General features: G+C 28.8%; 1 protein-coding gene and 1 long non-coding RNA gene across 2 annotated transcripts; one reads left to right on the top strand and one right to left on the bottom strand.

Annotated features, from left to right (window-relative positions):
- Positions 1–174: 174 nt before the first annotated feature.
- Positions 175–18821, top strand: LOC111297209 (uncharacterized). Its single transcript, XM_089740931.1, has 10 exons — positions 175–1081; positions 4980–5267; positions 6300–6662; positions 6995–7138; positions 12908–14761; positions 14867–15226; positions 15337–15378; positions 16037–16709; positions 16790–16865; positions 18789–18821. The coding sequence occupies exons 1-6, from the start codon at positions 175–177 to the stop codon at positions 15220–15222; spliced, it is 3912 nt and encodes a 1303-aa protein (XP_089597057.1). The 3' UTR covers positions 15223–15226; positions 15337–15378; positions 16037–16709; positions 16790–16865; positions 18789–18821.
- Positions 18822–22262: 3441 nt separating this feature from the next.
- LOC111297271 (uncharacterized) lies at positions 22263–23217 on the bottom strand. The gene is made up of 3 exons (XR_016326032.1): positions 23114–23217; positions 22505–22660; positions 22263–22397 (listed from the first exon to the last, which is right to left on the bottom strand). It is a non-coding gene; the product is annotated as an uncharacterized LOC111297271 (long non-coding RNA).
- Positions 23218–23425: the final 208 nt, after the last annotated feature.

Raw genomic sequence — 23425 nt, 5'->3', positions numbered from 1 at the left:
AAAATCAAAAGCTTGAATCATTTGTTAATTGTGAAGACCAAGACCAACCCAGAACTTTCCTCTTATGGTCTAAGTCATATTGGCAAGTTTATTCCTATTTAAGAATTGCTTTGATCAGAGTTCCGTATACATCCTGCAATTTCATCGATTTGATTTCCTTCCACAGCCATCAACATGAGAATATTCCATTTTCTTTCGCTAGCTTTAGTGTTCATTGATTGTTTCATGGTTAGCTACGCCATGATTGTGAGGAACCTTACCACAGACCAACATGCTCTTCTCGAATTTAAGCATCAAATCATTGATCCTCACAACATCTTAGCCAACAACTGGACCATCACTACCTCTGTTTGCAATTGGGTTGGTGTCTCTTGCGCATCTAAACATAGGAGAGTCAGCGCGTTAAATCTTCCCAACATGAATCTTACAGGAACTGTCCTTCCACAATTGGGAAATCTCTCGTTTTTAGTATCTCTTGATTTGAGTCATAACAATTTCCATGGCCATTTACCGAGAGAGTTGGGGCAATTAAGTCGTCTGAAACTCATCGAATTAAGCTTCAATTTTCTTAGTGGGGAAATTCCTTCATGGTTTGGGAGATTAAAAAAAGTATTATACTTGAGTCTCCGGAACAACAATTTGACAGGTACAATTCCTCAGTCACTAGCTAAAATGTCCAACTTGGAGATCTTGGATTTGAGGTACAATCTCGTTCAAGGACACATTCCACCCGAGATAAGTGATCTTAGAAATCTAACAATACTTCGTCTGGCAGTTAATCAACTTTCTGGCTCAGTACCTACAGCCATTTATAACATTTCCTCCTTACATATGATTTCTCTTGCAGCCAACAATATATCTGGTAGTTTACCTGAAGATATATGTCGCCATCTTCCCAATCTTGAGGCACTTTATTTGGCCTCAAATGAGTTTTCTGGTCAAATACCATCAAGTATAGATGAATGCAACTGTCTTCAAAATTTAACATTAGACTTTAACAGATTCAGTGGCACCATTCCAAGGAGTATTGGAAATTTAACAAGGCTCAGAATGCTAAACTTGGGTGGAAATAATTTGGCAGGTAAGTTTTTTTTTTTTTTTTTTCCCTTTGATAATTTTCTTTTATCAAAACAGTTCGTTCTTAAATTGTAAATGCAAAATATTTAATTTATCAAAATAATCAATATCGAATAAATTTGAGTCAAATTTTTTTATAGAAATAAGGGACGAGCCAAAATAGAATTTATGATACTTTGCACCATACCATCCTATGATATAAATATAAATATATATTATCTATTTAATTATATATATATGTGTATTCACTGATTTTTTATTGAAAGCTTGATATTAGGTGGGTTTCGCTAGTAAAAAATATAATAAAAATTGTATTTTTTATAAAATATATTTTGTGAGAATAAAAAGCTAATTTATATATTCACGTGTCACTCTCGTTTAGATTTTTTAATCTTTCATTTTTTTTTTTTGCTTTGTTTAAAATCAGATAACATTTTTCTAAAATTCAGTGAACAAGGATGACAAAACAAAAAAATTTTAATCCGAGACAATGTGTGGGTATCACCTAATTTAATTAAAACTGAGAAAAAAGTAAAATAAAATAAGCATTCAAAATGTAATTTATTATTATTCTATATAAAAGTAGAATCATATATTAAACTATTAACAGAAATTAAAACATCTTTTAATTAATTATTCAAGAATATTACTTTTGTACTTAACTAAACTTTTTGCATTAATGACCAAGTAAAGCCTAAGATCAGGCTTCGTTGCTTTTTTTTTTTTTTGAAAGACAAGGGAATTTATTCAAGAACAAAATATATATGAAGCTATGTAGGTAAAATTTGTAAAGGTTTTTTTTTTTTAAAAATGATTTAATAGAAACTTTAATAAAAAACTTAAATTGATAGATTGATAGAATTCGATGTGAAGATCAATAATATATAAAAAAATTATTAAAAATATTGTTTATGATTAAAATTTAATCGATGCTGATTCAATGATAAAAATTTCTATTAATATTTTTACAAAAATGTCTATTTAAAAATTATATATTAAAATTATTTCAAAATTTGTAAACTTGATTTATATAATAAGATTTTTTAGTCTATCAGTTTTGATTTTTAATTTTAGTTTTTATTTAATCATTTCTAGTAAAAAATTTTACGAACTTCACCGAATTTCATATAAGTTTTGTCCTTTATTCAATGGAGGATAATGAGGGATACAATATTAAGAGTTTTAAGAGAGGACAAAATGAGAGAAGAACACAACACAACCAAAAAGCAGTTACAACCAAGCAAGTAAATATTGTAAACAAGATAAATCTTGTGATAAAGATCAGGCTTGATTGTCTAGTTGCGGTGGGTTTTCTAGTGATAGTTGTAGTAACTTAGGTTACAATTTGATTCAACGGAAATAATCCAAATGGGATAAGTAATTTTATAAACCTAAATATATTTCTTGGATATTTTATTATTTAGGCTCTGCTTGATAATAATATATTTTTTTTATTGCTTTTTTTTTTTGTTTTTGCAAAATGTAATAGAAAAAAGTAAAAAAAAATCCTAAAATAGAGTAAATTACATCATATATTCATGATTTTGGTATATATAATATTTCATTTTCGTTAAAGCTCAAATTTTGAATCTACGATCCCTTAAAGCTGTTTCAAATAGTACGAAATTTACCATCTTAGTGCAACAAGATATCCATGTGAATGTTCACATGGCAAAAAGGTAAAACCTATCTGATTTTTTGGCTGAATTTGAAATACTTTTGTGAGATTATGGATCTAAAAATGACATTTTAAAATTTATACATGAAAATGAAATATTGCACAAAAGTTATACATGATTGGTATATTTTACCCAAAAAATAATGGAAACTAAAAGTCCAATAATAAAATAGCAACCAAATGAACTTTGATTTCTTTTCTGTTTTTCGCTTTTATTTCTCAAAATTTTGGTATTTAACTTCTTTTAAAATAATGTTTAGAATGAGAATTTAATTAATTAATTTAATCAATAATATCATAAATTTTGGAGGAAATGGTTTCATTATGAATCGTAATGCCATGAAAAAAACTTTCTGCTACTCGATCGAGCTCTTGCAAATTGTTTTCTATGTTCACCAGTGAAATCCCTGGGAAGTTGGAAATCTTCTAAACTTGGAGATATTTTCTGTTGGAAATATGCGGCTAATTGGTCCAATACCAGCTTCCATCTTTAACCTTCTTAGAAAAAAATTTATCTCTATAGCAATAATCTCTCTGGTAGTATTCCAGATAATATATGTTACTCGCTTTTCAAACTTGAGGTGCTTCATATATCCTACAACAAATTTTCTGGTTGCATTCCATCAAATATTGATGACTGTAGCAATCTTCGAAATTTGTCATTATCTTTTAATCGATTTAATGGACACATTCCAAGAAGTATAGGAAATTTAACCAAACTTGAGGAGATATATCTAGGTGATAATGATATAGAAGATAAGCTTTTGCATATGATTATTTAGATTTCAATTGATTGATATTTATTACTATTTATACTGAAAAAAAGTATAAAAAAAAACTAAAAAATAAAAATTAATAGAATGGCCAACACGAAAATAGTCATATCTTGGTTTTCTTTTGTTCTTTTCTCATTTTGACTAAAACTTTTGATATTGAAAAAATTAATTATTCCTTCATATTTTAAACATTGAAGAAATTAGGAATTTCTTGTGTAATTGAGTTTTAAATGAACTATTTTCTTCCTAGAACTTACATTTATTTTTTCGCATGATATTTTCTTGTGAGTTAAATACATAAAAATTAAAATATATTATTATTATTATATTGGATTAAAAAACTATATTTTAATAAGTGGAAGAGTAAATAATAATAATAATTAACATTACTAATATTTTATAATGTTTTCAAATGTCTACTGTATTATTTTTAATTTTTTTATGTTTATATAAAATAATTTAAAAAACTATTTTTAAGACATTCATTTACAAAATAAAAAAAAGTATTTGATAATTTGATAATTTTAAAAAAGCATTTACATTGGAAGGTAAGCTTTTTTTTTATTATTTTCCTTTGATAATTTGATAATTTATTAAATTAGCTACTTTATTTATAATTAATTATTTTCCTATTAAATTAAAACATGACTAGTTTTATTTATTTTCTTATCAACATTGAAGTTTTTGTCAAAATAAACTTTATTTGATAATTTGAAATTACTGTAGAATTACTTTTATAATTTGGAAAGTAAGTGCTAAAATTATTTTAATTATTGATATCATGTTAAAACTCCTAAATATTAACAGTGACCATGAAACTCATGTTATTTTCTTAGGTAAAATTTCTTGGCTGAAAATAATTTTTTGTATTTTTTTGAAAAATTAATTTAATTTTTGGAAATATTCAGTTTTTAAATTTAAAAAATAAATTTAACTCTTAACCATAAAAAATATTGTAAATTAAATATTCTTTAGTTACATGGCATAAAAAGGTGAATCCTTTTGAATTTTGAGTTGAAATTTATCGCATGACATGTTTCATTGATTTTTCATTGATGGTTGATGAAATATATGATTTTGAAACAATTTTAGAAGGTTATGGATATAAACTACATTTTAAAATTTGTGGATGACAATGAAATATTGCACAAAAGTTATATATAATTGGTATAGTTTGCTAAAAAATGAAAAGAAGGTAAAGGACAAATAGAAAAAATTCAACCAAATGAACTTAAGTTTCTTTTATGTTTTCCTCATTATGACTAAAAATTTTGGTATTTAATCTCTTTTGAGATAATGTTTAGAATGAGAATTTAATTATCTAATTTAATCAATAATCTCATAAAATTAGGAGAAAATGATTTCATAATGAATAGTGATGCGAAGCAAAAAAATGCTTTATGCTACCTAACCCAGGTTTTGCAACTTGGTTTCCGTTATTTTCACAGGTGAGATCCCTCCTGAAATTGGAAATCTTTTGAGCTTGGAGATATTTGCTGCCCAAAATATGAGCCTTGTTGGTCCAATGCCAGCTTCCATCCTGAACCTTTCTTCCTTGAAAGAAATTTATCTCTATAACAATAGTATCTCTGGCAGTATTCCCTCAAATATTGGTGCTTGCAACAATCTTCAAAAGTTATCATTATCTTTTAATCGGTTCAATGGATTCATTCCAAGAAGTATAGGAAATTTAACCAAACTTGAGGAGATATATCTAGGTGATAATGATGTAGAAGGTAAGCTTTTGCATTTGATTATTTAGATTTCAATTGATTGATATTTATTACTATTTATATTAGAAAAAGAATAAAAAGAAATAACTAAAAAATAAAAATTAATAGAATGACCAACACGGAAATAGTAATATTTTGGTTTTCTTTTATACTTTTCTCATTTTGACTCAAACTTTTGGTATTGAAAAAATTAATTATTCCTTTATATTTTAAACATTGAAGAAATTAGGAATTTCTTGTGTAATTGAGTTTTAAATGAACTATTTTCTTCCTAAAACTTACATTTAAAATTTGAAATAAACATTTAATAGGCTGATAAATGTCATTATTAAATTAGTTAACCAAACTACTTTTTTATTTTTCCTTCTTTTATTTTTTTCTCTTTTTTGTTTTCTCCTTTTCTTTCTTTATATTTTAATATTTCCTTTTTTCCATTTTTTTCAAATAAACAAAAATTTTGATAAAAATAATTTTTTGTACTTTTTGAAAACTAATTTATATATTTTTTTCTTGGAAATAATCCATTTTTAAATTAAAAAAATAAATTTAACTCTTAACCATAATAAATATTGTAAATTAAATATTTTTTAGTTACATAACAAAAAAAAGGAATCATTTTGGTTTTTGAGTTGAAATTTCAGTCACATGGCATGTTTCATTGATTTTTCATTAATAGTTGATGAAATATGTGAATTTGAAACATTTTTAGAAGGTTATGGATATAAATTACGTTTTGTGTTTCAAAATGAAATATTATACAAAAGTTACGGATAATTGGTATATTTTACTCAAAAATGAACAGAGAGTAAAAGACAAATAAAAAAAATAAACCATATGAACTTAAGTTTCTTTTATGTTTTCCCATTATGACTCAAAATTTTGGTATTTAATCTCTTTTGAGATAATATTTAGAATGAGAATATAATTAACTAATTTAATCAATAATATCATAAAATTTGGAAAAAATGGTTTCATATCTAATTTAATTATCTACTTGACCGAGCTCTTACAACTTGGTTTTTGTTATTTTCACAGGTGAGATCCCTTCAGAAATTGGAAATCTTCTAAGCTTGGAGATATTTTCTGTTAGAAATATGAGGCTAATTGGTCCAATACCGGCTTCCATCTTTAACCTTACTTCTTTGAAAGAAATTTATCTCTATAGCAATAATCTCTCTGGTAGTATTCCAGATAATATATGTTACTCTCTTTTCAAACTTGAGGTGCTTCACATATCCCACAACGAATTTTCTGGTTACCTTCCATCAAATATTGGTGACTGCGACAATCTTCGAAATTTATCATTATCTTTTAATCGATTCAATGGACACATTCCAAGAAGTATAGGAAATTTAACCAAACTTGAGGAGATATATCTAGGTGATAATGATATAGAAGGTAAGCTTTTGCATATGATTATTTAGATTTCAATTGATTGATATTTATTACTATTTATACTGAAAAAAAGAATAAAAAAATAACTTAAAAATAAAAATTAATAGAATGGCCAACACGAAAATAGTCATGTCTTGGTTTTCTTTTGTTCTTTTCTCATTTTGACTAAAACTTTTGGTATTGAAAAAATTAATTATTCCTTCATATTTTAAACATTGAAAAAATTAGGAATTTCTTGTGTAATTGACTTTTATTGCATTTTAAATAACCTCAATATTATTGGAATGTTTAGAAAGTGAATAGTTTTATAATAGTAAGTTGTTGTTCCTTTGTAGGTGAAATTCCATGGGAGATTGGGAATCTTGTTTCATTGGAGATATTATATGCACCATTCATGCGTTTAAATGGGTTGATTCCACATGTCATCTTCAACATTTCTTCTTTGAAAAAAATTGAACTCTCGAACAATAGTCTATCAGGTAATTTTGTTATAAACATTTCATTGCTTTTTTATTTCAAATTGTTTACTTTAGTTTAAAAAAAGTTTAGTTTAGAATTATAAAACAAATAATCATAAAATTATGAAAACTGTTAAACAAATGAGGTGCCATTGAAAGGCTTGAGAAATGATTTTCTAAACCTTTTTATCTTCTTAAAATCAAATGAGGTTTCCAATTAAATTAGGGAAAGGCGAAACAAAGACTCAAAGGAATTTGAAAACCAAACCTAAAAATCGAAATTCCATCTTTTGGAAAATATTTTTAATTTTTTAGAAAACGTTTTATGATTGAATGATACCCCTAGTTAGGATGCACACCAGTACCTAAGACTTCAAGGTAGGCCAAGGTGGAAAAAAGTTAGGTACCCAACACTTACGATGCCAATATGGCTATTATTTATTATCCCATTGCAATTATATATGGTAAAATTACTTGATTTGTTTTATAATGTAATAAAAAGTAAAATTAACGTACTTTGTTAATTACTCCCATATTTATTTAATACCGTCTTACTTAATTTATTGTTACATAAACTTAAAGTAGTAATATAATATTTAATATTTTTATATTTATTTACCTGCAAATATTTAAAATATATCAAAAAATGTAACAATGTATTTCATTACATTTATAATTTATTAATAGTGTGTATCTGCGTGTAGTTTTATTGGCTATATGTGAAATGTTTCATAAAAATTAAATCATATAGATATCATTAAATTGATTAAAACTGTTAAGTATATATTAAAAGGATTGTGAAATTCAAAAGTTTATGATAAAGGATAAATTAAATAAGATTCAAATGAATATATTTGATATTCATCGCAACAAAGTTATAAAAAACAATAATATTCAGATTCTATAAGTATAGTCAAAAGTTAATATGCTGTAATCATACAAGATTCATATGAATATATTTGAGCTATTTGTTAACTACCCATTTTTTTCCCACTGCATGGATATAAGTGAATGTTGTATTTTGATATTCTGTATATTGAAAACAGTAAAAGATGATGTGGTATGTGTATATTTGTTTAATTTTATATATAGATGATAAAAAGTAAGCTAAAAATTTTGAAACTTGAAAAAAAAAAAAAAAACAACCTAAATAGCAAGAAGAAAAGAATGAAAGAAAGAAAAATGAGAAGTAGAAGCAGATAGAGATTCTAGAAATGAAAATATGATATAAAAAAGTACATATAAAAAGTGTATTCTAAAATAAAAATTGCATAAAAAATCGTAACTAAAACCTGTATTGCAATAATTGTTTAATTTGAAGTAGGAAGGAAACAGTCTTTCCACATCAATAAAACCAAATTATAAACCTTTTAGTGTTTATTCCCTCAAATATTTTTCTTTTAACACCAATTTAAAGTTTCATTAAATTGGAACTGATCCATTTTGTAATTTTTCTATTATTAGCTAATGACATCTGGTCAATTCATTTTTTAGTTTTTCTAAATTTACTATTTATTAACAACATGTAATATTTTATTAAAATTAATATAATTTTATTATTTATTAACAAGGTGTAGTATTATAATAAAATATTAAATTTAAATCTTCTATAATATAAAATTTTTATTGAATAGATAAGGTAATTTTAATTTGAGCATTATTATATTACATATAAATAATAAATTTAAATATGGAAATTAAAAATTAGATTAAAATTATTATGACATTATATATTAAGTCCACTCTTTTAATACAAAAATTAAGGCTCATACGTTTACTTAGCCTATATTATTTTTTACTCAACCCATTCTTTTAAGACAAATGAGTAAAGTTTATATGGTAATTGTGGACCAAACCTATTATTAATTATATTTAACAAAAACCAATTTCAAAAAAATAATAATAACAAAAACAATTGTTTTAAAATATAGGATTAATGATTTTTTTTAGTCGTACTCCGTTCTTAGAAAAAATCAACATTCAAAATTAAAAGATAAGCATTCTTCACTTATCCAACCACGTTTCAATTTTCAATTCATTCTCAACTACCATGCTTTTATTACAGGATTGTTTTAATATAATGTATAAATTTATCTAAACTTATCCAACTTTTTATTTGGAGCATTTCAACTATAATTTTTTTTACTATAATATTACAGTTATTATCTAATCATAATAGCTTATTATATAAGGATCATCACTTATAAATATGGGTTACATATAAATTTCTGATAAACTTTACATAATTTTAAATTATAATTAATTATATTATAATAATTATAAATTATATGCATTTTTTTATATATGCAATAAAAATAAGTGCTACTTTTACCCTTTTTGTTGTCAAATTAGGGAATTTAACTGTTCTTTTACAAAATAAAAAGCAAAAGTTATGTAATTTTTTTTTTTTTGCTAAGCCTTATTTTTATTGGAGATCAAAAGACCATCATAAGTGAAATACAAGAATCTTACCAAAAAACATAGTTAAAGCCATACCAGAAACAACAAAAAAACATGTAGCACAATTCTAACTAAAGACTTCCACCTAAAAGGAAGAAATCATGACATCCAAACAAAAAACAAAAAAACACTACCATGATCGGTAAACAAAAAATGAGAGCAAACACCACTATCCCTTACAGAACAAAATCACCACCATGCCTTGAAAAAAAAAAAATCTCTCTATCCACCCACCTTTGCCATGACATCTACCATATCATTCAGCTTCTAAAAAAATTTTCATCAAACTGGATGCCCCAATTGATCTCCAAAGCATCACAACTTCAGAAATATAGACAACAACTTTCATGGTCGATGATTATTTTACTCCAGTTAACAGCCACCATAGCCACTTCCATATCCCAAATGCATACAAATAACAAAACGCTAAAACTCCCAATATTAACCTCCTATCTACTATCATATCCTTCAAACACAACTTTAAAAATACCTTATGCCAAATTCCTTAACTGTAGTATTGATAAAGCTTGTAAACAAGACCAAATTCATTAGAACCTTTAAATCGACAAAGCCCTTTTGTATCAGTCTTGATGAAGCTCTTCCCAATCTTGTCTTTCTAAACCAGCAATACGTTGAATAATGGAACCATCGTCTTCATTTACAGATAAACCCAATAATTTACCAACTTCCCAAATCTTCTCAGCCTCTTCTAGAAAAGCTCTATTTCGAGAACCAATAACTTCATCCGAAAGTGGTCTTGAACAATGGAAACTAGAGGTGTCTTTATCTGGCGAGACTTGCTTTTGGATCTTTCCAATATTTTGCCTTACTTTTTTTCCTTCTTTTACCTGCTCGAATAGTAACAAGGTGAAATTTATCTTCAACGTTGAAAAGTTTCTCAGCGTCTATATCACTCTTGCTCATAAGCTCAATAGAAACTGGATTTGACTGAAGATCAGTTAAGATATTTCCACCAATAGAATCCTAAGCGTATCTGATGGGCCATTTGATATCCTAAGAGACGTAGAAGTATCAATAGTTTGATCCACTAGATTGGACTCATCAACCACATGATTCAATTTAGATTTAATTGTGCTGTTTCATCATTATTCAAAAGAGGTTCTAAAGAAGAATTAATTGCAACACCTGTATTTAACTCCGCATGTCCATAATTGTTCCAAATTTGTCTCATTTCCAAGATCGACATCATATGCTTCTTTAGAATCTCTAGGTGTATCAGCAGTTGCAATAACAATGTTACAATGTTATCTTCATCCAAAGCCATAAAATTACCATCATTTTCAAATTTTAAGTTACTCGGGGAATCTTAGCCGTGAGGAGAGTAAACATCTTCACCGCCATCCATGAAAACTGAGTTGTCCAGGTCTGCATGATCTGTGAAGACTAGTGGAAATGTCAAGAAAGTACCCATGTTCAACAACTTTAATGGAGTAAACAATATCACCCACAGTGACCTTAATCTCATCAAGAATGGCTCTATAATCATTTGTTAAAATCGGGACTCTACCTACATCAAACGTTTTTTCGTTAGTGTAAAATCATCAAGCTTAAAACCCTCACCCTATAAACTTCCAATGGAAGAGAAACACTTAGAATTCCAAGCGTGAAGTGGAATACCTGACAATCTCAGCCAAATAAGGTTTGAATGGCAAATCTAGCTAGGCTTCCATGGTGTAATAGACGTTAACCAATTTTGAGACCACTCCTGACCAAGTTCCAGAGATAATAACATACTTTCTTTGCTTTCAAAGTCAAAAGATTCATATTCTCACCCATGATAGTGACAGAACAATCATCAAAGTCCTCTGAGAAGATTTGGTTAATGGCATTTATAGTATCAGGATATCTAACTATCCCAACAACATTTCGTTGTTATCTCTCCAAATCTAAATTTTGAGGAATGTAATCAAGGATGTCAAGCGATTTTAAAACCTCTTCTTTTTTACCATCTGATACAATGCTATCCTTTAACTGAGTGGATTTGACAGACATATTAACAACCTCTGCATGAGATCGTCCATCTCTAAAGTCTTCTATGCAGATAACACCTTTTTCCATGTACTGAGTGGTGGGTTTAAAACTAACATGAGTTCTTTGATCATACCTTGCCATTTGAACATATAGAGTGGAATACCTCAAGTGCAAACCATTTAGAAATTTGATTTTTGGAGACGTAAAAATCAACCACCCTCCCACATCTGACAAATTGTTGCTTGAGATTAAAGACACTACAACCTGGAAAAATTCCATCAACAAACAGTGTAACAAATTTTTTTCTCCGACGGTAAAATTCTTGTGTGGCCTTCATAGTATCCAAGAAGAGCTTCTTGACTTACCTTTACTTACCCTCTAAATCGGACTAAGGCAAGGCTTTTCACCCTCTAATAATTGTGTAATCAAAAGCATAATTTTAAAATCTTTTTCATTAGTTTCACATTTTTTGTCATCATAATTTTTTGTTGTAGTAGTAAAATGTATACAGTATTACTCCAACAAACCTCAAATGAAGCTTCTCTGTTAAAGTACTCGTAAGGTTCTATCAAACCTTAGGGAAGTAAGAAAGTGATTTTCAAACTAAAGAGAGTACATGTACTTTTAACAATCTTTTCAGAGAATCTTTGTATTTTTCTCTTATATTATGCATATAGTCTAAAATGAAAGAAATTTTATCATTTCTCTTTTGAGCCTTTTTTCCTAAAATGGCACAGATAAAAATTCTAATTTATTTTCAAATATTTACACTTTCAGAATTTTCTTTTCTCAAACAAATTAATGTAAATGTACTTATATTTTTTTATTTGCTTCATTTTTATCTTATTTCCTTTTCTTTCGTGAACAATTTTGTCATCCAAATTTTCCTTAATCTTTTTTATAATTAAAGCAATTGAGATTAGTTAAAGAAAATAAAATTCTCACATAAATGGAAAACATTTTAAGCATATACTAGAAACCTTATAATATTTTTCTTTTCTCCCTTCCTTTCTTGTACCTTCTTTTTTTTTTTTCTTTTTCCTCTTTAGTACTTTATTGTACACAAGTATGGAGCCTTTTAATCATTATAAATAAGAAAAAATTTTATAAATTATATAAATATATATATTATAGATCATCAAACAAGAAAAACTTGAAGTTGTTTCATATTTATAATTGTTTCATTTTCTTCCTCACTCACATTTGTAGATGTAAGCATTGCATTCACTTCAGCTTGCAACATAGATTCATGAAAAACACAACAAAACAAAAGAATTAATTTATTTCTTGTATGGAAAGATGCAAACTTGTTTTTTTTTTTTGTTGTTGTCTTTTTAGGTAAATTGCCATACATGAGCTCTGCTTCAAATCTTGAGGAGATTTACTTATGGCGCAATAATCTCAGTGGAAATATTCCTGGTTCAATCTCTAATGTTTCTAAGCTCAGAATCCTAGGATTAGAACAAAACTCATTCTTTGGCCTTATTCCAGATACACTTGGCAATTTGAGGTTCCTTGAGAACTTGCACCTTTGGTCGAATCATTTGACCACCAAAACTTCAACTCATGAGTGGAGCTTTCTCAATTCCTTGGCAAATTGCAGGCATCTAAGAATTTTAGAACTATCATTGAACCCATTGAATGGCATTCTTCCAACTTCTATCTCAAATCTTTCCACATCACTTCAACAATTGTGGGTCAATCATTGCAAAATTAGAGGCAGCATTCCCATGGAAATTGGTAGCTTAAGTAACGCTATATTGTTAGATCTTTCCTCTAATAAATTGAGTGGACCTATTCCAACAACAATAGGAAGGCTAAAAAATCTCCAACTTTTGCATCTTTATGGAAATAAGTTACAGGGCTTTATACCACATGATCTTTGTGGTTTGAAGGGATTGTACAAATTATCATTAGGTGACAATGAGCTTGATGGGCCTTTACCGACATGTTTCTCTGATTTGACTTCTCTGAGATATCTATACTTGTTCTCCAACAAATTGCATTCAACAATACCTTTAACTTTTTGGAGCCTTAAAGATATCTTAGAAATAGACTTGTCATCAAACAATTTTAGCGGTTCACTTCCACTTGACATTGGAAATTTGAAGGTACTTATCTCTTTGAAATTGTCAAGGAATTTATTATCAACTGATATTCCTCCTACAATTGGAAGTCTTCATGATCTACAGGTTTTGAATCTTGCTAGTAATAGATTACAAGGTCCTATTCCTGAATCATTCGGTGACTTGATGAGTTTGAAAAGTTTGGATTTATCTAACAACAATTTCTCTGGAATCATTCCAAAGTCTTTGGAAAGACTCTACGATCTGAATTATTTTAATGTGTCTTTCAATAGATTAGAAGGGGAAATCCCAAGTGGAGGTCCCTTTTTAAACTTCACGGCCAAATCATTCATGAAAAATTATGCACTCTGTGGTTCACCTAGACTACAAGTCTCACCTTGCAAAAATAAAATCCATCGGAAATTCAAGAAGACCGCTCTACATGCTTTGAGGTATGTTTTACCAACATTTGCTTCAATAATAATAGTTATTGCAGTCATAATTGTCTATAAAAAAAAGCAGCGGGGGAATACGACTTTGGCGATTGTTGAAGATTTAATTCCTGTCGAGAAATGGAGAAGAATTTCCTACAATCAGCTATTGGAAGGGACTAATGGATTTAGTGAAAACAACTTACTGGGTTCAGGAAGTTTTGGCTCTGTATACAAAGGAATACTTTTGGATGGGACAAATGTTGCAATAAAAGTTTTTAATTTGCAAAGAGATGGAGCATTTAGGAGTTTTGAGATTGAATGTGAAGTGATGAGCAATATCTTTCACCGCAATCTTGTTAAGGTCATTAGTTGTTGTTCTACTATTGACTTCAAAGCCTTAGTGCTTGAATTCATGCCTAATGGGAGCCTTGAGAAATGGTTATATTCTTACAATTATTTCTTGGATATCCTACAAAGAATCAACATAATGATGGATGTTGCATCAGCATTAGAATACCTCCATTTGGGACATCCAACACCTATAATCCATTGTGACCTAAAACCAAGTAATGTCTTACTAGACAAAGACATGGTTGCTCATGTGGGAGATTTTGGCATTTCCAAATTGTTGGGAGAAGAAGATTCTATGAAACAAACAATGACACTTGCCACTATTGGCTACATGGCACCAGGTGATGTTTTATTATTATTTTTTTCCATATTCTAACATAAGCATATTTTTTTATGATTATGAAGATATAATATCTTTTAATTATTCAATTATGTTTAAAATGCAGAATATGGATCAGCAGGAATTATTTCTATTAAAAGTGATGTTTATAGTTATGGTATTCTACTTATGGAAATTTTCACAAGAAAGAGGCCCACCGATGAATCTTTTGCTGGAGAAATGAGTATGAGACATTGGGTGAAAATGTCACTATCTAATGGAATAATTGATGTAGCGGACTCCAGTTTAGTGCATAAAGAGGATGAATATTTTGTTGTCAAAGTGAATTGTATATCGTCCATCATGGCGTTAGCTTTGGATTGTTCATCTGACTTACCTGAAAACAGGATAAATATGAAGGATGTTGTTTCCATGCTCAAAAATATCAAAAGAGAGTTTTTGAAAAACATGGAGAAGGATTAATAAAGTAAGATACACAATTGTTTGTATATAGTTTAAGAGTATTGAAAAGTACATAGAATGCCTCTAACTACCTTTCAAGACAATTTTCATTTGAACTTTATATTTTTCTTGCAGGCCATTGGCAGAACAGCTATGTATTTTGTGTCCATATTGAAGGTACCTTCATCGCTTTTTAATTATATATTATTATATTTCAATTATCCCATATGTATATTAAAAATAATTTCTTTTTTTCGGATAACTAATTAAACATTTTCCATACAAATAACATTAAATATTCCTAAGATAACACTCTTTAGAAAAAACAACATTTTTTGTTCTTTTCAATGGTTATTTCCGCAACTTTCTTGTTCTTCTTAGTAATCAAATAATACATATATATATGTATATCTATCTATATATATATATATATATATATACATATATTTGAGTCATAATAACACCGTAATGTATATAAGGCAGTATTGAATTTGACTTGATTTGGTTTCATATGGTTTTGTTATCTTAGGCTTTTGAGATGTCGTGGAATTAGTCCACACTTATTTAAGTATGAAAATTACTAGCACATGTTCTTAATTTGTGAACTATATGCATTATTTTTTTTTCTGATTTTTGTCTTCAATCTTATCTACCAACCAAATTTAGTTGACATGTTGAGATAGAATAATAATAATAGATGCAAGTGTAAGTTTGTCGAGGTTCATCTTTCTTCATTTTATTGTGGTTAGAGAATGATTTTCAAAAATATAAATTATAGAAAATAGAAAGAAAGAAAGAAAGAAGGCTGATCATGTAAATTCTGTGTTACTTGCAGTTGTCCTTCCAGAAGATATAGGAGCATGTCATCTGTGAATTCAGTAGGAATAAATCCTTCAATCATGTCCATACAAGAAGTACTGGTGTTTCTTCCCTAAATGTGATTGCATAAAGCTCTTAAGTGAGACTGAAAGAGAGAGATCTATTGTATTTGTACACCGGAAAACAAAATCCCATTAAAGTTCACATCCCAAATATTAAAATGCGATGTTGGAATCTTTCAGAATAGATAGTATGATATAGATGCTAAAACTGAACAAATGCGAATTTACCTGTCATTTTTTTTTCAGTTGTTTTCTCTCATTTCATATTTCATATTTCTCTTTTTTTATATATTTTTTTAATCTCTCTCGCTCTCAGCACTCTCCATCAACACTATCAATCTCTGCTACAATTTCTTCGATTTCCTCTGCTACAAACAAGCTGAAATTTCGATTTTCTCTGCTTGCAGCTATGAATATATGAATCACTCTCTGCTAAGCCTCTGCATTTCTGCGATTTTCAGCTAATCACTCTCTGCAAATCATGTTTTTTCATCTGTTGTTTTTCAAATCAGTTTTGAGACAAAAATCTAATGAATCTTTCCTTAGTTTGTTAAAACCCCTAACTTTTTCCTCTCTAGTTTCAGCTCAATCATTGTCATCTTCTTCATCAGTGCCGTTTCGAAACAGGTACTTCCTCTTTCTATTCATTTTGATTCTGATTTTGTAATGACCGAAATGACTAACAATATTTTTTTGTTTCGATCGAGGTTGAATTTTATTTGATACAGCTTATCTTGATTTTGATGTTCAGTCAAGCTCAATCTCAATTCTAATCTATCTAAGGTAGCTTTTAATTTATTGATTTTCATTTTGAATTTATTTTATTTTATTATTTTTTTATCTTTTTATTATTTTTTTTGTGATTTGTTATTGGGTATAATGTGTGAACTAATCTTGAACTTAGTATGTCGTTGAGTGGTGACTATGAATAATTCTGAAAGGCAGCTTACTTTTGAAAAATTATTCGAATGTATAGATTGGTTTGCACATATGATGTCTTAATTATGAATTCGTTACTCATACTAGATGAAATTGGTTATTTGTGGACTTTTGTGTATGTACTGTCCGCACAATTTCTTTTCGCCTTGTTGTTATTGGATGACATTTGTGTACCTTTATTAAAGGACATCGTTAAGTCCTTATTTTCTACCCTTTGGCTTTAAGGTTTGATCTCCTTAATTATGAGCTTCTTACCAGCTCATAATCTCCTAATAGAAATCTACTGTTTCTTAGTGTTAATAATGACAAAAACTTTGAAGTCAAATCTCCTTCTGGAAATGATACAATTTTTTTCTGTCTTAACTGATCATCACTTATCGCACTTTAAGCTTGTGATGGTTTCTATGGGTGGAGAAATAGTGATGGTATCAAACAAAGAGGAAACAATAATTTCTAAGAGGATATAATTGGATACAAATGCAAATAAGCATGTGTGCCTCTTTTCGCTTGAAGTCAAGATCCTCTTTTATAACACATATGGTAGTAATATATTTAGTTGTCTATGACTATATTGTTGGATTACTGGGTCACTAGTATGCTGCTATGTCTCTCATTCTTTCTTATTTCGTATTTCTCTAATCAAAAGTTTTCTCTCTAAGTTTTTAATCTTCTAACTTGGACGGCATTGGTTTTGATCGTGTGTATTAGAGTTTAAAGTTGAATGTTTTGGATGTTGTGATCGGCGTTGTGGTCGCTTATGAGTACAATTATTTGTCATTGAGAGAGAGAGAGGAATACATGAACATTTAGGTGACTTGGTATTTACAGAATTAAGTTCAAAAATACAAATGCACTTTATGGGTTTGTTTTTAATTGTTTGTTTTGTTAGATCTGAAATTATGACTGTACAATTTGTAAAGTACTAAATAGTCTTCGTAGAGTTAGTTTGAGTTAAAAATTTTGTAAATGTCATAATAGGTAGTTCAATCTTAGGAAGATACGTTAAGCAAGTTTTGTAGGTTTAGATGACAAATATATCAAATCAATGGAATAATGTGAGGTAAATCTCTTTGGCAGATCTTGTGCATTGACTTGTAAGGGACCATGACACAATGTGAACAATGAATGTGATATTAAGAACATCATTTCCCCTTGTGGGCTTCACGTCTTTCTTCCTTACTAGGTTGTCTTATTAACTCGGGAACCAAACTTTTGGTCTTCATGGATTGACTTGTCCTGTATTGATTTCTTTTCACCGAGAGATGTCTTTGGTCAAAAAGTACACTTTTGACTGCTTTAATAGTTTCTAAAGTATGGTTTTCAAACAAATGCTTTTGATAAAAGTTTTTCTCTGATGCATAATTTTTTGGCAATGACTGAGCTCGTATCTGATGCATGCATTAATTGTCTCTGTCTGTATGGTTTCATGGATCAATGTGATAATCAACTGCTTTTAAAATAATATTCTCTCTAATAAGTTTGTGAGTTATTTCACCTATCAGTATCCTTTATAGTCAATTTTAGTGAATAGAAAATTGTACTGCTTCTTGGGTCATCTGCTGTTTGCATTCACCATTTTATCCTCTATAGATCCAGACTAATAAATTATTTGGAATTCAATCTGTGCCTAAGTTTTAGGCATATATGACTTATCAATCGTTGCTTTATATCATCTCCTTAGGTGACATATGGCGTTCTTTTTATTTTTGGCTTTTGTTGCATTAAATCTTTCTATTAAAGACTTACTCACTTTATGTGTCTCTGCAGTCAAGGTTCCATTGGATGCACATATGGACTTTGTATTCTCTGAGAGGGAAGATGCTGGAACTTTTGACAACAAAGGCGGTATGGATTATCGAATATCTGTTTTTCGAGGAATTGTGCAAGAGCCACCAATGAACATTGTGCATATTGCTGTTGACATAGGCCCCATTGCAAAGGTAACTGTTGGACATTAGGGAGTTTAGGTTTTTAAAACTTTTTTTATTGCCCTGATATATGTCAAGGTTTCTTTTCTAGTTTTTCTTTGCTTATGAGTCCATTCAGATTCTTTCTCTTAATGAAGAGAAAATTCTTTAAGCTGAAAGAAGGCCCGAAAGACATGTCTTTTCCTAATGAAAAGTGTTTTGGAAATGAGACAGTTGGGGGAGAGGATGCTGAACCTCAGACAGAAATGGAACATCATAGACATCTGTGTTGTATTATTTCCAGTTTGTGGTCGAATATGTAGTAAAAACCCAAAAGATTTTCCATTTTCCATCTTTTTCTCAATTATTTCCTTTTTATAACTTTGCAGGTTGGAGATCTGGGTTATGTCGTTACAAGTCTCTCGCGTGCTGTTCAAGATTTAAACAACAATGTGGACATCATTCTTCCAAAGTATGACTGCTTGAACCTTAGCCATGTAAACTTCATTGCCATCACTTTAGCCAGATTTTTCATCTTAATTGTTTTCACAGGATTGCCTTAATTTCCTTAAATTATGGATTTTTTTTGTTTTTATTGTTGCTTACTAGGCATGCTGTTTGTAAGCTTGCGTGTGGTGTTATCTATCTTGCATGAGGTGGCTGAAGTGCATTTTTCCTTTAATAAGATACCGGTACTAAATTGTCGCATAACCTTTTCTTATTAGGTTTTCCAGAAAACAAAAGTTTCATATAAGGCTTACCTGCCCTCTTCTTTATTTGGGCTATACATGACGAAAATTTTGGGAATGCTACTTAAAAGATGTTTATTGTCATATAATCAGATTCTCAATTTCATTCATTCAGATCTTAATATTCGAAAAAGATATAAAACAATTCATTCTTTACTTTTTTCAAACTTGTTTTTTTAATAATTTCAGATCTGTTAAATGAATGTTCTATGATATAGGTGAAGGATATTCATTACCAAAGAGGCTATTCTTCGGGTGGCACTGAAGTTAAAATTTGGTTTGGAAAAGTGGAAGGCCTTCAGTTTATTTTCTGGAGCCAGAAAACGGGTAATTTTCATACTCCTAAAGCACCTTTAAGAACTACAATGTTTCACTTTGTTAAAAAAAAAAATTATAATCATAAGAATCCTTTGGTGTATTGTTGCTTGCAGATTCTTTTGGACAGGTGTGTTTATGGTTGCAGAAAAGATGCAGAAAGGTTTGGCTTCTACACCAAGGTGGACTTCACCCTGTAAGTTTATGATTCAACGATAGTTCTGGCTTAAAATTTAAAACCACGTCTTGGCAGTATATTGAGTAAATTACCTACACTCATGGTGGTATTATTTTTCCTAGCAGTTGTCAAACCCCTCTTGTTTAGCTGTTCAGCTCTATAGGCCTTACTATTCATTTGTAGAAGAATATTGGCTAAAATAACAAAAAACCCCCCTTACTTTACTAATATGAGGTGGTCCTTATGATTGAAGTAATCCAGAAATTGTATTATATTGTAGGGTTCAAATGTATAAAATTCATTGGAAGCACCATGTGCAAATAACTAAAGAGAGATGGAAGCTTTGAGAATGATGCTATTGCATTATTGTTGATAATTGGTAATTTGATAACTTTTTGATGATTTGATAGTTTTGATATTTGTAATGGGATTGGTATCAGGTTGCAATTTGCCTTTGATGGTTACCCGATGTCCTTAGTAGCTTGTAGACATTGACATTGCTACTGAATTTTGCTGATGTTAATACTTATGAATCATAATAATATCACTTTACTAATGAAATTTGCAAGGTCTCTGTCTGATTTTAACTATGCTTGAATACTTCAAAGTGTGATGCACATGTCAGTTAATTATTATTCTGTAATGAGGAAAGCAAACTTTGGGAAATAAATAATCTAAAAATGTTCTTTTGCCAGAAATTGCAAAAGTGACTTGTAGACTTTCATTTCTCAGACCTGTGTTCTCTATTAATTGGTATGCATTATTTTTTAATTTTATTGGTTACAAAGATTAGAAGTATGAAAATTATTTAGAAAAAAAAAAAACTTTTAAGGATGATTTTAAGTGTCAATATAACTCACTCAATAATATAAACAACTTAAATAAAATTCGACTTTAACTAGCATTTTAAAATATATTTAAAAGTTGTTTACTTATAACAGCAATTTAAAGTACCCAAAAAAATCATATTAGCAAGTACATGTGTAGTTCTAGCATTGGTGATTTGACTGTCGAAAAGTTTTCACTAACACTCACCTAACTGATAGACAAAAACTCTCGTAACAGTAATATCATCACTTTTTTAATCTTTTATTGACATTTATAAATGTCGATAAAAATAACTTTTTTTGTAGTGCCTAGTTATCTTATTTTATCTAACATTGATATATTGTTAGTTTAACTAGTTTAGCCATTAATTATTTAATGAAGTGAAGAACAATTTTTGTCACATTTATGCTTAATTTGATTATGTTTGCACTATAAGAAAATTGATATATTACAACAATCCAAAACATTGCTAAATAATTATTTGTTGTTGTTAAAATTGTTTTGAAATAATTTTTTATCGTTGCGAGATCATTGCTATTAACCTTGTTAATAAAGAATTAATGCAATAACTTATAGTGTTGTTTAAAAAAAATAGCTATTAACCTTTTTAATAAAGAATTAATGTAATAATTTATAGTGTTGTTGAAAAAAAAAAATTGTAACAACTTTTAATTGTTGCCAAATAAACCATTTTTTCACAATGATAACATGTCATTGTATAAAATTTTGCAACAACAAAATAACATTGTATAAATTTAATATTAGCAATCATAAAATTTGATTGCAAAAACTTACATAATAATATTATTTTGATTACATAAAATATTTTATAACGATTAAATGTTTTGTTTTTATTTTATTTTAGAAACCATAAATTTCGAATACAAAAACATGTTTGGCAACATAATCATATATTGTTGCTAATTACGTTTAGCATCATGATTTTTGTCATTTCACTAAATAACTTTAACAACAATTGTAATCATAGAAAAATCTTTTATATATTTGCTATTGTTGTTGATAAAATTATTTTTGCAATAATTTTTTAATTATAACAACAAATTTTATAGTTATAAATTTTTAACACAACCAATTTAATTAATTATAACAACTATTATTGTTACATGAATACTGTTTGAAATTTTTTTATACCTTTCGTATTATTGTTACATGAATACTGTTAAAATTTCTTTATATCTTTCATAACAATTTTATTGTTGCCAATCATAACATCATTTAATTTATTATTTTATTTGTAAATATAATTAAAAAAAAGTATATTTCAACTATATTAGCAACATATGAGTACTATCACAATTACAATAAGTCTGGCCATAAACATTTTTGCAATGCAGTTTTTCCGACCAAAGGATAATCATATAACTAAAATATGTTACAACTGCAATAAAGCAAATAGAATAAGCCAAAAATTAAAAGATAAAATACCAAACCTCATAAAAATACAGAGGAAGAAAGCAATATCAAAGAAACAATGAATCAGCTTACCTGCTTGGCTTTCTATCCCAAGCGACGAGCCTTGTCAGGGCGAGTTGGGCAGTTAACTCGAACAATGGAAGGGTGCTGGCGGTATTCCCAACACCTGACCCTCTGAAAGAACCTCATCACATCAGATTGCTTCTTCCTCCATAGCCCTGACACGTACTTGTAAGCCCATATTTTCCCCAAAAGACCCAGCAAAAACAAAATCATCACAAATCAGAACCCAAAATGCCAAAACAATGATCCATCTAAATATATTTACAAAAAAGCAATCAAATATAACCCTTTTCATTTTAAAAGACTTCCAGTCAACTAAAAGCCCATTTCCACCACTTAGCATCTAATTTTTGAAAGTGGTAAATATAGTAATAAAATATATAAAACAAAAGATGAAAAACTAATAATAAGTCAGAACCAAACCTTCAATAAGTTTCTACATTTAATCAAATAAAGGAAAATAAATCAAGCAGAGAAAAACCCATCACTCTACATAAACAGAAAAAACAGATCCCAGATTTAAATCCTCCCATTAACGAAAAACAATAGAGAAAATAAGAGATATCCAGCTATTAAATCAAGAATATTAGTTATGAAAAGCTAAAGAAAATGGCGTACCCATGGCTGCTGCTTAAGCTCCTGCAGTCTCTGGATTCAGTTAAGGAGCAGCCTAATTTGAGATACAATGATATATCAACTCGGAGTCTGGATAGGGTTTTAGAAGGCATTAGGCAGTTTGAATTGACAATTTTACCGCTTTGACTGGTCTGGTCCAAAAGAGTTCTGGTGGGCCGCCAAATCCTTCTTAGGCTTAAAAAACATATTGGGCATACCCACTTTGTCTCGCATATGAAACACGACTAGAAAAATATCAAAAATAATAATAATAAAAGTTTAGTTTTGATACCTTTAACCTCGTGAGAATATTTT

The sequence above is a fragment of the Durio zibethinus genome, chromosome 12, assembly GCF_047325235.1.
Source record: "Durio zibethinus cultivar Kanyao isolate XHJ-2024 chromosome 12, ASM4732523v1, whole genome shotgun sequence".
Lineage (NCBI taxonomy): Eukaryota > Viridiplantae > Streptophyta > Magnoliopsida > Malvales > Malvaceae > Durio > Durio zibethinus.
Note: the sequence above shows the minus strand (reverse complement) of the source record. Positions and strands in the feature narration are given on the sequence as shown.